Below are 17,182 nucleotides of genomic sequence, written 5' to 3' on the forward strand. Positions count from 1 at the left end.
CCCAGTTAGTTCTATGCACACACCAAACTATCAATCAAGACTCCCATGAACTTTACCAAGTATACTTAACAGACTTATATCTTTGTAATGCAAGTATCTATTTTTGTTCCCTTTGCCTTTATACAAAGGCACTCGAAATTGTATTTCTTGCCACAAGGAATTGAATATCATGCAAATATCAAGGAATGGAATTAATCTAATACTTTTCAATATAAATACAGGGTTAGGGACCAACTATTGTCCTTAAGTCTCCAGCAGCTTTCAAAAAATATTTGAACACATATATACATCCAGAGAAGAAAGACTATTAAATGTTTACATATTCAGAAGAATAATGGAATAAATGACAGTAAAGCTGGAACTTCCATGTATCTAGAATACTTAGATCAAAGCGAATTCAAAACACTCAAATTATAATTAGTGAACGATAAAGTAAATTGCATTTTCATACATTTTTCTACACAATTCTCTTACATATGTTTCTATCTAATACATGAATAAATAATTATCCATTCATAAAAATACTGTAGAAAGTAGCTGAAATAAATGGAAGTCTTACCTCCTCTACAATGTTTGCAACAGTGTCTGTTTCAAAACAATCAATAAATAATCAATACAGAGATCTGAAACACCATATTTTTCATATATTTTTCAACACATTTCTCTTAAGGCAGTTCTTCCTAATGCCTAAATAAATGATCATCTGTATATTTAAAAAATGCAAGAGAAAATGGCTTGAGGAAATGGAATCCTAACGTAGCTTTTGCCTAGCTCCATTGAAACATTCTTTATCACTGACAGGATGATATGGTAAATTGTATATGTTATAAAAATTCTCAACATGATTCTCTTCAGAACGTTCTAAGCTAATGAACTGATAATCATCTACATGTTTGGAAAAGTACAGGAGATAGATACAATAAGCAAAAGTCTTACCTTAAGTGTTAGCAACAGTGATTTTTTCAAAGTACTTAACCCATAACCGATATAATATGGTAAAATTTTTCATCAACTTTTTTCAACACAATCCTCAAAAGACTTTCCTAATGCTTGAATTAATCATCTGAATATTTAGAAAAATGTAAAGGAAAACAGATAAAAAGAGATGAAATTCTTACCTTCCTTTCACCTGGCTTATACAGTAATATCCACTTATACAGTAATATCTCTATAATGGAATACTTAGTGCACAACAAATCTGTTAATGAGAATTTTCTGGTTACTTGGGATATCTCCTATTACCAGGAATTATTACTTGATACCAGAATTTTCCCAGGCATTTCAACACCTTCACTAGTAAGTTTTAGCAGTGTGCTACCATATCTCTAAATTATCAAATAAAGTACTAATTACTTTGACACTGTATAACAACATTTGCTAATAATATAAAAATATCAACCCAAAAATTAGATAAAATACTGCAAAATACCTTTTAATACTCCCATCTTCCTCCAACAATTTCTAAAGGCCTGGTAACACACTCATCCTTTTTCATACATTATCATTAAGAGCTCATGTTTTGCACCTATACAACACTGTTGGGACTAACATACCTTCAAACATGCCAATCATACCCCTTCAAGATACTGACCTCACTTACCTAACCTGTGACTCACTTTAGCTCCCGTGGTTCCACTCACTACCATGTCCACTCCCAGGTATCTAAAATGCTTCACTTCCAGCAAGTTTTCCTCAAACTCACACCCCAACGAACCTGTCTCTCTCAAGGATTACACCTATCAATTTTGCGTTACTCTCAAACATTCTCTTTTCACAAATTCTCCCAAACTCAGACACCAATCTCTATAATTTCACACTTGAATCTGTCACCAGCAACACTTCATTATTAAACAATAACTGACCCATCTCCCAAGCAGCCCCACCCCTCTCCCCAGAACCCTTGCATTCACCTTCCTCACCATCCAATCCATAAACATAATGAAAAACCATGGTAATAATGATAATAATAATTGGAAAAAATTATCACTCACCTACAGCCACAGTGAATGGCTGCAGCACACCCGAAGCTGAATGGAAGCATTTTCCAAAAAAAGTTTTATGTTGTACGCTCCAGTCACGGAAAAGTCCTCTTCAAAGCCAGGCCTTAAATGAAACATAAAAAAAAGCTAAAGCAATATAAAAAGTAAAAAGACAAAAAATAATTTAAGACTTTTAGAGAAGTGGGAATGCTGCCTTTTAAACAAGGGATAAGGTGTCCCTGTAAATCGTGTATAAATCAAATTCCTGCAAATAATGACTTATCAAATCACAGAAATGGGCCAATCCCAGATCTTAACAAGTAAGAGAACATTAGTGGTCATTAAATGGTATCAGAGATTTTGCATGGATAACATCTAGGAAAAAGCATGGTCTAAGCATGCAAAATTAATATTTTCTTTTGTTTTATTAAGGCAAGAGAAAAAATCAAATATTTGTGTAAATGAAAATATTTTTGCTGAACATCTTTTGAAATTAGGGTGCATCTTAAAAGCCAAAAAATACAGTAACTGTGAGATGTAATGGCTTGCCAAGTAGTACATGGTCTATCTACCAGCAGAGCACATAACCAGCCAGTTCTTAGGAATAGAAACCAAAGTAATAGCTATAGGAGAGGGAGAGAGAACCAACTTTGCAGCATGCAGTAGGTGAAGCAAGTTTTAATTCAGACTATGAGAGTTGATAAGTAAGACTAATTAGAGTTAAGACTCTATTAAGTATGTTGAGTTCCAGCCTTCAGAGACAGGAAAGTAATTCGTTGAATCAAAACAAATCAGTACTTTTTGTTATCAGAGCAACTGTAGAGACAAGAAGGATTTTCAGCACCTGAACAGGACTTCTAAGTTTTACATGCATACTTAGCCATATATATCATGTGGGGTTTCTACAAGAGAGTAGATGTTCCAGTAATACCAAGCACATCTAGTCACCAACATCTGTTGATTCACTTATGAGATGTTCATGGAATTAATTAAAATAACTAGAACCATTCAAGAATGTTAAGTCAGAAATACTTGGAAAAACAGATGGATTTGTATGTAGCATTTATGGATCTGGAGAAGGCATATGATAGAGTTGACAGAGATGCTTTGTGGTAGGTATTAAGAGTATATGGCGTGGGAGGTAAGCTGCTAGAAGCAGTGAGAAGTTTTTAACAAGGATGTAAGGCATGTGTACGAGTGGGAAGAGAGGAATGTGACTGGTTCTCAGTGAATGTCGGTTGGCGGCAGGGGTGCGTGATGTCTCCATGTGGTTTAATTTGTTTAAGGATGGGGTTGTTAGGGAGGTGAATGCAAGAGTTTTGGAAAGAGGGGCAAGTATGCAGTCTGTTGTCGATGAGAAGGCTTGGGAAGTGAGTCAGTTGTTGTTCGTTGATGATACAGCGCTGGTGGCTGATTCAGGTGAGAAACTGCAGAAGCTGGTGACTGAGTTTGGTAAAGTGTGTGAAAGAAGAAAGTTAAGAGTAAATGTGAATAAGAGCAAGGTAATTAGGTTCAGGAGGGTTGAGGGACATATTAAATGGGAGGTAAGTTTGAATGGAGAAAAACTTAAGAAAGTGAAGTGTTATAGATAACTGGGAGTGGATTTAGCAGCGGATGGAACCATGGGAGCAGAAGTGAGTCAGAGGGTGGGGAGGGGGCAAAGGTTCTGGGAGTGTTGAAGAATGTGTGGAAAGTGAGAAAGCTATCTTAGAAAGCAAAAATGGGTATGTTTGAAGGACTTGTGGTTCCAACAATGTTATATGGGCTATAGATGGGATTGTGTGGAGGATGGATGTTTTGGAAATGAGATGTTTGAGGACAACATGTGGTGTGAGGTGGTTTGATAGAGTAAGTAATGAAAGTGTAAGAGAGATGTGTGGTAATAAAAAGAGTGTGGTTGAGAGAGCAGAAGAGGGTGTATTAAAATGGTTTGGTCACATAGAGAGATAGAGTGAGGAATGATTGACAAAGAGGATATATGTGTCAGAGGTGGAAGGAACGAAGAGAAGTGGGAGACCAAATTGGAGGTGGAAAGATGGAGTAAAAACGATTTTGAGCAATCGGGGCCTTAACATACTGGAGGGTGAAAGGTATGCAAGGAATAGAGTGAATTGGAACGATGTGGTATATCATGGTCAACGTGCTGTCAATAGATTAAACCAGGGCATTACATATGACAGCTAGAGACTGAGTGTGAACAAATGTGGCTTTTGTTGTCTTTTCCTATCGCTATCTCGTGTGCATTTGGGGGGGTGCTGTTTTTCATGTGTGGCAGGGTGGCGATGGGAATGGATGAACGCAGCAAGTATGAATATGTACATGTGTATATATGCATATGTCTGTGTATGTATATGTAAGTATACATTGAAATGTATAGGTATGTATATGTGCATGTGAGGGCATTTATGTGTATACATGTGTATTTGGGCGAGTTGGGCCATTCTTTCGTCTGCTTCCTTGCGCTACCTCGCTAACGCAGGAGACAGGACTAAGCATAATAAATAGAAAAAAAATTACTAGAACTATGACAGGAAATTGCATATGCAAGTCCTGTGCTTGTGGGAGGAAGAAAGCATGAAGAGCATCAGCTTAAGAATTACAGTTTGACATTTCGAAGGGTTTTGATGCTGGCTAGTGCAACGCTGATACTTTCAAAACTCTTCCTTAACCCACTCCATCATTGAACACAATTCCTAAGCATGCATATAAAATGAGACTGCTTATCTCAAATGCAACCCTTTTAGTGCAACGAAGGACATTCACATCAGGGGGAAAATTATGCAGAACATGGAGCAAACGTCGAGTGTCTGGATTGAAGATTAGAGTCAATAACAACCTGTATTAGAGTACAGTAAACCTTCGATTTAATGGATCCTGATATAAAAGATTTCGGATTAAACAGACTCAAATACTGAATAAAAACTACTGTACTATTATCACTATGGTCACGGCAAAATACTCTTCAAATATTATTCCAGAATTGTGACTTTATTACATAATTTTGCAATCCTTAAAATTCAAACGGCATCAAGTGATAGAGGACTTAAAAGTAAGAGCGTGAACTTAAATGTGGCACAGAATAGGTTACATTCAATTTAACAGACTTTCAGCATTAATGAACATTTCCCCTATTAGGCTGCTAAATCAAGGGTTAACTATAGTGCTGTATTTCTTATTTCAAGACCTAAATCAATGATCTACTTGTGCTGTAATGCATGTTTCTTGGTAACCTGTTTAAATTTCTGTGTAAAAACTAAAAAATCTCCCCAGAAACATAACTCCCCTTATTTGGGATTCCACCAAATTGTGTTTCTAAAAAATGCATCTCCAATGTTAAGTGGGGATTCGGCGTATTCTTACTGTGTCAAGTGGTGGAATTACAGATCCATCAAAGCAGAGAGGAAAGTGCTGATGGTTTTAAGGAGAAAAATGGGAATAAAACAGATTTCAAAACAGGTCTCACAAGTATTTCATCCATAAGTTGTGACTGCCCCACTGGAAAACCCTGTCGAATCTGAATTGACCGAGATGGTTGTGAAGAGACAACATTCCAACTGAATAAGAAAACATGGAGCAGATATAAAAGACCTGAGGGAATGCAGCGCTGAATCAGCAAATGAGTCCATTAGATGATCTCTTAAAGAAAGGAAATCATTGATGTAAATGTGGAAGATTATATGATACAGGACAGAGACCTTAGGGTCACTGCTGAGCATAGGACAAGAATGAGAGGCTGAACCATTAACAGTAAAACAGATCAGCCAAAGATGAAACTAAACATAATAGAAAAAAGTTAGGGTAGAATACCAAAAGAAGGTAGCCCAAAGATCAGGCCACGATAATGCATCCCAACCAAAGCTTCCAATACTTCAAAAACTACAATGTATAATTCCCTAAATTCTCTTAGTGGGGTTGATGAGGCATCAGTAAAAGAGTGCAGGCTATCTCTCATCCATCTCACCTTGTGAAAGCTATAACAAGGATCAGAGAAATATGTGAGATTCAAGAAGTTTAAGTAATATGAAGCTGAGAACAGACTTAGAGGCTCTCAAAATTGTATAACTCATGGGAAAAAAGGATGATACCTAAAAGGTTATTTAATGTATGTATGACTCATGGTGAGGTGCCTGAGGATTGGCGGAATGCGTGCATAGTGCCATTGTACAAAGGCAAAGGGGATGAGTGCTCAAATTACAGAGGTATAAGTTTGTTGAGTATTCCTGGTTAATTATATGGGAGGGTATTGATTGAAAGGGTGAAGGCATGTACAGAGCATCAGATTGGGGAAGAGCAGTGTGGTTTCAGAAGTGGTAGAGGATGTGTGGATCAGGTGTTTGCTTTGAAGAATGTATGTGAGAAATACTTAGAAAAGCAAATGGATTTGTATGTAGCATTTATGGATCTGGAGAAGGCATATGATAGAGTTGATAGAGATGCTCTGTGGAAGGTATTAAGAATATATGGTGTGGGAGGCAAGTTGTTAGAAGCAGTGAAAAGTTTTTATCGAAGATGTAAGGCATGTGTACGTGTAGGAAGAGAGGAAAGTGATTGCTTCTCAGTGAATGTAAGTTCGCGGCAGGGGTGTGTGATGTCTACATGGTTGTTTAATTTGTTTATGGATGGGATTGCTGGGGAGGTGAATGCGAGTTTTGGAGAGAGGGGCAAGTATGAAGTCTGTTGGGGATGAGAGAGCTTGGGAAGTGAGTCAGTTGTTGTTCGCTGATGATACAGCGCTGGTGGCTGATTCGGGTGAGAAACTGCAGAAGCTGGTGACTGAGTTTGGTAAAGTGTGTGAAAGAAGAAAGCTGAGAGTAAATGTGAATAAGAGTAAGGTTATTAGGTACAGTAGGTTTGAGGGACAAGTCAATTGGGAGGTAAGTTTAAATGGAGAAAAACTGGAGGATGTGAAGTGTTTTAGATATCTGGGAGTGGATCTGGCAGCGGATGGAACCATGGAAGCGGAAGTGGATCATAGGGTGGGGGAGGGGGCGAAAATCCTGGGAGCCTTGAAGAATGTGTGGAAGTCGGGAACATTATCTCGGAAAGCAAAAATGGGTATGTTTGAAGGAATAGTGGTTCCAACAATGTTGTATGGTTGCGAGGCGTGGACTATGGATAGAGTTGTGCGCAGGAGGATGGATGTGCTGGAAATGAGATGTTTGAGGACAATGTGTGGTGTGAGGTGGTTTGATCGAGTAAGTAACGTAAGGGTAAGAGAGATGTGTGGAAATAAAAAGAGCGTGGTTGAGAGAGCAGAAGAGGGTGTTTTGAAATGGTTTGGGCACATGGAGAGAATGAGTGAGGAAAGATTGACCAAGAGGATATATGTGTCGGAGGTGGAGGGAACGAGGAGAAGAGGGAGACCAAATTGTAGGTGGAAAGATGGAGTGAAAAAGATTTTGTGTGATCGGGGCCTGAACATGCAGGAGGGTGAAAGGAGGGCAAGGAATAGAGTGAATTGGATCGATGTGGTATACCGGGGTTGACGTGCTGTCAGTGGATTGAATCAAGGCATGTGAAGCGTCTGGGGTAAACCATGGAAACTCTCAATCAATACCCTCCCATATAATTTACCAGGAATACTCAACAAACTTATACCTCTGTAATCTGAGCACTCACTCTTATCCCCTTTTCCTTTGTACAATGGCACTATGCACGCATTCCGCCAATCCTCAGGCACCTCACCGTGAGTCATACATACATTAAATAACCTTACCAACCAGTCAACAATACAGTCACCCCCTTTTTTAATAAATTCCACTGCAATACCATCCAAACCTGCTGCCTTGCCGGCTTTCATCTTCCGCAAAGCTTTTACTACCTCTTCTCTGTTTACCAAATCATTTTCCCTAACCCTCTCACTTTGCACACCACCTCGACCAAAACACCCTATATATATATATATATATATATATATATATATACACAAACACCCATATACACACACATATACATTAATAGGGAAGTATATTCCCTTAAAACTTAAAGAAAGAAGCCATTTCGTCCATATGCCCTGCTTGTTTCCTAAAAGAAGAGTGCATTTTGGACTGAACAAAAGTATTAAAAGTAGGGAGTTGAGGAAGAGACATGTTTTCAATCAAATCCATTCTATATACAGAAACACAGATAAGACTAGCAAGATCAGGAGGAATGAGGGTTTTTAACACAAGGCTACTGTAACTAAATAGTTTCTGGAAATCAATGAAACATGCAAAAACTCACATCTTTCTCCAGCAAGATAGATTTATGCTGAATTTTAATATTACACTAAAAATCATCACTTTCTTACTTCCCTCTACTGCTATAGATCACATGATAATAAACATGTACTGAAAACAATGGAGTCCATTGTATGCACACAAATGAAAACAATGGAGACATGCAACATACTTTTAAATTATGTCAAAAATAGAGATAACCATGAATGACTAAGGAAAGATATGTGAAGCTTTAAGAGGCTGTGCTGATTTCTAAGATTTTTTCTAGGTAGTTCGCCAACTCTTGAGATTGATCAACCACATCTCTTTCCCTGAACTTCATAGCCCCCACCACTATCGACTCTATTACTACAACAGAATAAAACATAAAGATCACAGTTATGCTCCCCTAATCTGAATCGATTCTTACAAAATACATCCAATTATTCCATTAGAATTTTTGCTAAATACATAATCTACTCATTTAGCCCCAATTATTCGACGTTCAAAATAAACCCCAGTTTATCAGGTCTTCTTAATACTATGGAGTAAACAGCAGAATACTGACACCAAACATTGTATAATGTTCACAAAGAAATAACCAAACAACAATAAAATCACGAATATTTAGGCCATCCACTACATCAGACCTCTACCTAAACACTTCTGTCTTGGTTTAACGGAATAATAGGAATGATAGGCACGAGAACAGTAACCTAAACACAAAATCCAATTATTCTTATCACTAGAAACATGATGCTGAAAATCTTATGATTTTACGTCGAAATATTGATTTTTTTCTAGATGCCTACACAAAACGTGCTTATCTAGTGAAATCATCGTGAACTGCTATCGCCTCCAACACCCAAAACACAGGTCAATAACAAGGTAAACATAACAAGAATCATGTACAAGGTTAATTTGTCAATCTCTGGGATAAATAATCATTACAGCTGTCTATACTTTAATCTCACTCTCTAACTCTAGAGTATAGGATAGCTTATAGTCTCACCTGATTCTAAACATAATGACGGGACATGGTGCAATGAAGGAACCCCAGAATACGGCCATAAGTGTTGCAGCAACGTCAGAAACGGAACACACGACTGTAAACACTGCCTGCAATGTGTCCAGCTGATGGTGCTGCAGTCCGCATTTGCTGTTTATAACATATCATATTTCTTTTCTTGCTTCAGCGAAGCAAAATCAAAATTTACTTAATACCTATGCTGTGCCTAAACATGAATCGCAGGATATAAAAAAGGCAATATCACAGATAATTATCATATTTCATATATATATATAACGTACAAACTCTATGACAACCAGCGGGAAATATAAGTGTTCCTATGACGCAATACGTAGAGGTGTATTAGATCTTGACACCAAGAGCAGCACCTCGGTATATTTTGTCATGATGAGCTGTACCTTTGTATATTTCATGATGGGAAGCGCTTCAGTGTATTTCATGATGATGGGCTGCGCGTCAGTAAATTTTATGGTGAAAGGCGCCTCATTAAATTTCATGATGGGCGGTGCCTCAATAGATTTCATGATGAGCGACGCCTCTATATATTTCATGATTGGCGGCGCTTCAGTAAATTCTATGAATGGCGACACCCCAAAGATTTCATAATGGGCGCCGCCTCATTAACTTTCATGATAGGCGAAGTATCGGAGAACTTCACGATGGGCGGTGTCTCAGTACATTACATGATATGCGACGCCCCAATATATTTCATGAAGGACGACGCCTAGTTATGCCGCTGTATGACGGGTGGGACCTCATAATGCCGCTGCATGTTAGGCGACATGGGGGAATGACTCGTCAGTATGCGCGGCGATCATCCACCGTCATACCAATTAAAGGAAATAGATATTATTCCAGGACATCACCGCTGGATCAAACGGAATTTTCTTTGTTTGTGAAAACAATGTGTATCTACATTATTTCCTTACTATTTTCGGATTCATTAACTTTTTCTAAAGAAAAAATGCAAACACTTAATCACTCCATACGCATATGACTAGAGCAAAATGACTGGTCCGTCACCACTCAGCGAAGTCCAGAGACGGACGATTATTTGAATAAATCCAGTACCAAATGGCGCAAGGGAAGATAAAGGATGGCGGCATAATGGTGTCTGACACTCTGATGCCGTGGTATAGAGGTTTATTTTACTGACTATGCGTCAGCATGAGCTCGACTGGAGGCAGAACCACATGAGTTCGAATCCTGGTTCCGGCAATCTGCCTACACCCAACGCAGGTATTTACCCTCCCCTCGAGGCTGGTAGATAGTTGGGTGCTTAGTTTAGGATGGAGTGTGTTTGTGTGATTACTATTTGTGTGTTACATGGAGAGAATTTTACCCGTGTTGCCGCCTTTCTTATATTGTATACATGTGCCATGTCTTTTCTCCTACATATGTATGCACACACACAAACACACCTAAGGGTATGCCAGGCACCCATTTCATCGACCAGCCCTAAGAGAGAGAATGAATAATTGTATAGACTAGAGACCAGTTGCCGTGACCAGTATTCGAACTATTACGAGTGATCCCAGGTGGCCCGTGCATGTGTGATTGTCAGCAATGATAACCACTACACCACGGGGATTCGTGCATAAGTGTGTCCTCACACACTGGATCAAGACAGTGTATATATATAAGGTTGAGCGACGGAGCAACACGATTGTAAAGTTTTCTCCCCATAATACTCAAATTGGCGGATGCGTGCAAAGTGCCATTGTACAAAGGCAAAGGGGATAAGAGTGAGTGCTCAAATTACAGTTTGTTGAGTATTCCTGGTAAATTATATGGGAGGGTATTGACTGAGAGGGTGAAGGCATGTACAGAGCATCAGATTGGGGAAGAGCAGTGTGGTTTCAGAAGTGGTAGAGGATGTGTGGATCAGGTGTTTGCTTTGAAGAATGTATGTGAGAAATACTTAGAGAAGCACATGGATTTGTATGTAGCATTTATGGATCTGGAGAAGGCATATGATAGAGTTGATAGAGATGCTCTGTGGAAGGTATTAAGAATATATGGTGTGGGAGGCAAGTTGTTAGAAGCAGTGAAAAGTTTTTATCGAGGATGTAAGGCATGTGTACGTGTAGGAAGAGAGGAAAGTGATTGCTTCTTAGTGAATGTAGGTTTGCGGCAGGGGTGTGTGATGTCTCCATGATTGTTCAATTTGTTTATGGATGGGGTTGTTAGGGAGGTGAATGCAAGAGTTTTGGAAAGAGGGGCAAGTATGAAGTCTGTTGTGGATGAGAGAGCTTGGGAAGTGAGTCAGTTGTTGTTCGCTGATGATACAGCGCTGGTGGCTGATTCATGTGAGAAACAGCAGAAGCTGGTGACTGAGTTTGGTAAAGTGTGTGAAAGAAGAAAGCTAAGAGTAAATGTGAATAAGAGCAAGGTTATTAGGTACAGTAGGGTTGAGGGTCAAGTCAATTGGGAGGTAAGAGTTTGAATGGAGAAAAACTGTAGGAAGTAAAGTGTTTTAGATATCTGGGAGTGGATCTGGCAGCAGATGGAACCATGAAAGCGGAAGTGAATCATAGGGTGGGGGAGGGGGCGAAAATCCTGTGAGCCTTGAAGAATGTGTGGAAGTCGAGAACATTATCTCGGAAAGCAAAAATGGGTATGTTTGAAGGAATAGTGGTTCCAACAATGTTGTATGGTGGGAGGCGTGGGCTATGGATAGAGTTGTGCGCAGGAGGGTGGATGTGCTGGAAATGATATGTTTGAGGGCAATGTGTGGTGTGAGGTGGTTTGATCGAGTAAGTAATGTAAGGGTAAGAGAGATGTGTGGAAATAAAAAGAGCGTGGTCGAGAGAGCAGAAGAGGGTGTTTTGAAATGGTTTGGGCACATGGAGAGAATGAGTGAGGAAAGATTGACCAAGAGGATATATGTGTCGGAGGTGGAGGGAACGAGGAGAAGTGGGAGACCAAATTGGAGGTGGAAAGATGGAGTGAAAAAGATTTTGAGTGATCGGGGCCTGAACATGCAGGAGGATGAAAGGCGGGCAAGGAATAGAGTGAATTGGATCGATGTGGTATACCGGGGTTGACGTGCTGTCAGTGGATTGAATCAGGGCATGTGAAGCGTCTGGGGTAAACCATGGAAAGTTGTGTAGGACCTGGATGTGGAAAGGGAGCTGTGGTTTCGGGCATTATTGCATGACAGCTATAGACTGAGTGTGAACGAATGGGGCCTTTGTTGTATTTTCCTAGCGCTACCTCGCACACATGAGGGGGGAGGGGGAAGGTATTCCATGTGTGGCGAGGTGGCGATGGGAATGAATATAGGCAGACAGTGTGAATTGTGTGCATGGGTATATATGTATGTGTCTGTGTGAGTATATATATGTGTACATTGAGATGTATAGGTATGTATATTTGCGTGTGTGGACGTGAATGTATATACATGTGTATGGGGGTGGGTTGGGCCATTTCTTTCGTCTGTTTCCTTGCCCTACCTCGCAAACGCGGGAGACAGCGACAAAGCAAAATAGATGAAATAATAATAATACTCAAATAGTAACCACACACACACACACACACACACACACACACACACACACACACACACACACACGCACACACACACACACACATACACACACACACACACAAATACCAACTAAAAATTTCAGATGACGCTAGATATACTCTCGAAAAGCGCTAAACATACTTAAATGACAGCGATAAAATGCTCTTCAAATTATTTCTGCTCTTTAACGTGCCAAATTATTAATGACAGGTATGACTGACTGCTTCAACACAAAAAACTCACCATTATTGCAGATCTAATTCCCAATACGCATCTCTTCGTCCTCGGTGTCCTGGGATTGTGGTGGTCTTATGTGAGGGTCCTGGTTGCGGTTGCTATAACTCGTATGTTTTCAATAACCCAATGTTTTTCAGTAATTCCTTAGGCAGTTTATAATCATAACAGCAGTTTCCACTTCTGCTTAGCTCATACTTGACAGTCAGTATTGCATTTAAGCTTTTGATACTCAGTGTATTTCGAAGCTTTGACTTCACGATGTTCATATGACTAAAGAGACGCTCTACAACAGCGTTGAAATGAAGCAATGTCAACACTGTCAAAGCCAACACAGAGAGGTCACTGAAGGGATTTCTACTGTTGTATCCCTGTCCCAAGCTATTTCGGCCCAGAGTGCTAGACTGCCAGTGTTCTGTTTCGACAATACATGATTAAGCGTCCTCCACTGGAACTCAATGCGTGTGAGAATTTCTTCGTTATCAGTAAACATCCTTGTTAATTCCAGTATTACAGGCTTTATGGGCTGCAGGCATTCACTTGCACTCTGTGATGACATTGTAACACTTGGATAGTGTCTAGCAAACGTTGACGGAGCTGTTTCACGAACTCCACTGCAAACTATCTTCCTCGAATATCCTTTTCATCAGGGAACTTAGATTGTGCCATCTTTCAAACTCGTGCCTCGTCTTGGGATGAGGACCTACTCATGGAATCATTAGATGAATAAGGTCGCTTAGCAGTCTGGTTGGATCCTGTACCTCCGCTTCAAATTTCTTACTTACAAGCTGAACACTTCTCCAACATTATGTTTCAGGAATATCAGGAAGGCATAGTTTTTCTAGTCACAAGTAATGTCACAGAGGATCTGAGCTGTGTAGCACTTTTCACCATTTCTTGCCATTTCAAAGTGAGTCTTAACTTCAACCCACTGCTGCAGTATTATGACAACTGCTGATTCAATTGTCAGCCATCGAGTCTGGCTTAACTGTATTAATTTCAATGGAGCTTGACCATCATCGATCAAAGAAAAGATCTTGTTCATTGCTTGGCGAGTGACAGAGTGGGAGAACCTATCAGGTCTCGCTGATCATAAAATCCAGGTTCCTGGGGAGACTCTGCTGCACCGTGAGACACTGCTCGCTGTAATGACACATATATTTGATCAGGATCTCATGAGGAACTTCTAACTCGAGTTTAGCATAAGCTCCATCGTTAATACCTGTCATCACAGAAACATTGTCGGTGACAATTGCAACAAGGTTTTGTAACTCCAGCCCATTATCTTTTAAGGATTTCTTGATGGCATCACATATCTCATTATCATTAACAATTAGTCTGCTCAACAAGGTTCAAGAATGTCATTAAAATCTTACTTTCAAAATAGAACCGGATAGCGATACTCAATAGTTTCGTTACCGTAATGTCATTACTCTCATCAATTAAGAGGCTAAACCTGATTGTCTACATCACGTTTCAAGCCACTGTTAAAATGTGGGGCAATCACACTGTACACAACTGTACTACACTTCGACCTTTTAACCTGAAATTTCTGCATAGCACAGCTCATTGTTCAAGCAGTGCTGAATAGTTCTGAGAAGGCTTACCAGATGAAGAATGCTCCGCTCATCAAGTAAGAAGGCAGGATCTTAGACAATGTGTTAGAGGTGTCGGAGCCCTTTGAAGGGGCATCTGACCTACCACAAGGTGAGAGGGTGGTTATGTAATGTTTTATTCTTTGCTTCTCTGGATTAGAAGCCTCACTCACTTCCTATACTGGGAAGCACAAACACCAAGCATGTAGCATCTCTTTGTACCAGTCTCGGGGGCAGTGTTCCTTGCACAAGGACCAGCTTTAAGTGCCAGCTTATGGAAACACCGGATCCTCGCCTCCGCCATAGATAGACGTCTTAATCTGAGAAGAGGAGCATCATCACCAACATACTCAAGACTAGAGCTTCGTCACACAGCCTTCAACCTTTTCAGAAAGTTTCACCCATCTTCCTCCAGCAAAGGGCAGCTCCTTCACACATTTTCTTACGACCTCCGGCTTTACCCAGACAACACCAGCATACCAGAAAGAGGATGAACACCTTGAGATCAACTTGGATTTCAGTCAAGACTTTCTCCTGTATTGGAAAGTTGCTGCAGTCAAGTACCCTCATCTTGCTCCAATTGTCAAGCATTATTTGAGTATGCCAGCATCATCCTCTTCAGTCAAGCGACTATTTCGGTTGCTGGCAAGATTTTTGGACCAAAACGTTATAAACAGGCGTGTGTGATTTGTATCTGAAATATATTGTATGAGTATGATATGACTGTTAGTAGGAAACCTATTTTATTTTGATAATTTCATTTGAGAGAGAAGGTCATTGTAGTTTTGAGTTGAGGTATGTACCATTTTAGGAAAAGAGACAAGATAGAATCGTTTTGAGTATCATTAGTGTGTATTGAGAAAACTTACGATGAAGAAAACAAATTGTACCACTAAGATGATAATCCATTAAAAGAGTTTCTCTTTTATTCCTGCCCGGTGATCCAGCTTCTTAAGCAGCCCCCCATGCAGTAGTGTCAAACGCTTTCTAGCATTCCAGATAAAAACAATCTACTCCAGCCTTCTATTTTATCTTAGATAGAGCTCACTTTCTCATTGAAATGTAAGAAGTTTATTACATATGACCTCCTTCCCCTAAATTCGTGATTGTCACTCATTTAGATAATTTCTCTTTTGTAGTCACCAATTTGATTTCTAATGATCTTTTCTGAACCCTTTACAAACTACTCACCAGTGAAACCAGTCTGTATTCCATTGCTTCTTCCCGGTTTCCTTTCTTGGATAGCATTTCAAAAGGTTTATCTAACGTATCAACACATCTTCAGCACTTATGGGAACTTTCTTCAGGACCATGAACCTTGTATAGGACAAGACATTTGAGTATTGTGCTTATGATTTTTCTAAATATTTTAGTGTCTTCTAAATCCTCTTCCCCATCCCATGTCAGTGGTATTAGGGCTATAGTGTGTTCCACGTTGAAAACTATTTCAAACTTGTTATTCAGTTCTTTACGCATCCGTCATCCTGAATAAGTCTACCCACCAAATCCCTTTGTCTGACTAATCTGCTCTTTAATTGGCAACTGATTCCTGATGAATTTATGGAAAAGTTTTGAATTTTCTTCCGCCTTTTCCACAATATTATTTTCAAAGTATCTTCGTTCCTCCTTTATCATCTTGGTATACTCGTTCCTTACTCTCTTTCAACTTGCAAATGCTGACTGGCTGGAGCCTCGACTTATCTTCATCACAGCACAACTAGAAGCTCGCTTCATTTTTGCCATCCTTTGTTAAACAATTCTTTCCTCTTCAATACGATTCTTTTTGTATTTGAGGCTAAAGGTACCAATGTTCCTCCTCCTTCACTGGAAATTTCACAGAACTACTCACCAGAAAGCCCTGGTTCCTGCCTACTTAACTCCATTTCAGTCAGTGTTAGCAAAGAAATTGTTGAGGTTTGCGTAGTCTCTATGATTATGTCTCCTTTTTCAGTTTTGTCTCATCTCTGATCCCTTAACTTCCTCATCTACCTATAAGTTAAACTTGAACATTACATGATCACTCTTTCCTATTGGTGTATCATTTATGATATTCTCAACATCTGTACTATATGTGTGATATGTCAATGATTGTGTTTCAGTGTCACATCCCTAGTGTTGTTATAGAAAATCTTTCTGTATACACTCGATGACTCTTTGTCACCATAAGAATCCAAATTCCCTCGGGTTACTCTCTGTAATTGAAATTGCCCATAATCAGTACATTAACATTTCCGTGAAGTGATTGTCTTACTGTGTCAAGTACCATCATGATTATTCCTTCACTGTTATCATCATATATTTGTTTTGGATCATTCAAGTTCTTTGGAAGATTTTTCCCATCCCATTATGTATTGTGTGAATGGTCCATCTTTTACTGTTTCTTGAACCTTAAAGTTGTTATTAAGAGGGCCAATCCTCTCCTTCTCTGCATCATGTTTCCCTCTTCGCGATCAAGTACCCTCTTCTAGGCAAAACAGGTGAGCTCTTGTCACTATAGTAAGATTTGTTTCCAGGACTCCAGCAACATCAGGTGCACTTTCTCTTATAAGGTCCTTAGATTTCAGCTCTTTCCCATTAACTACCAATCCATCAAAATTTGTTGACGTTACTTTCAGTTT

At 39.5% G+C, this 17,182-nt stretch overlaps 1 protein-coding gene across 4 annotated transcripts in view; it reads right to left on the reverse strand.

Moving 5' to 3' along the window:
- LOC139747321 (acyl-CoA:lysophosphatidylglycerol acyltransferase 1-like) overlaps nucleotides 1-9,320 on the reverse strand; it is a 104,916-nt gene extending 95,596 nt beyond the window's left edge. For 2 of the 4 annotated variants that reach the window (XM_071659497.1, XM_071659498.1), the window contains exons 1-2: nucleotides 9,189-9,293; nucleotides 1,992-2,103 (exon numbers count right to left, since the gene is read on the reverse strand). Coding sequence is in view for 1 of the 4 variants with exons in the window: in XM_071659494.1 (XP_071515595.1) it covers nucleotides 1,992-2,041 (50 nt within the window). In the remaining 3 variants the exon portion in view is untranslated. Of the gene's footprint in view, nucleotides 1-1,991; nucleotides 2,104-9,188 lie in introns of all 4 variants that reach the window. The other 2 variants (XM_071659494.1, XM_071659495.1) reach the window with 2 other exon arrangements.
- Nucleotides 9,321-17,182: the final 7,862 nt, after the last annotated feature.

This window comes from Panulirus ornatus, chromosome 68 (genome assembly GCF_036320965.1).
Source record: "Panulirus ornatus isolate Po-2019 chromosome 68, ASM3632096v1, whole genome shotgun sequence".
Classification (NCBI taxonomy): Eukaryota; Metazoa; Arthropoda; class Malacostraca; order Decapoda; family Palinuridae; genus Panulirus; species Panulirus ornatus.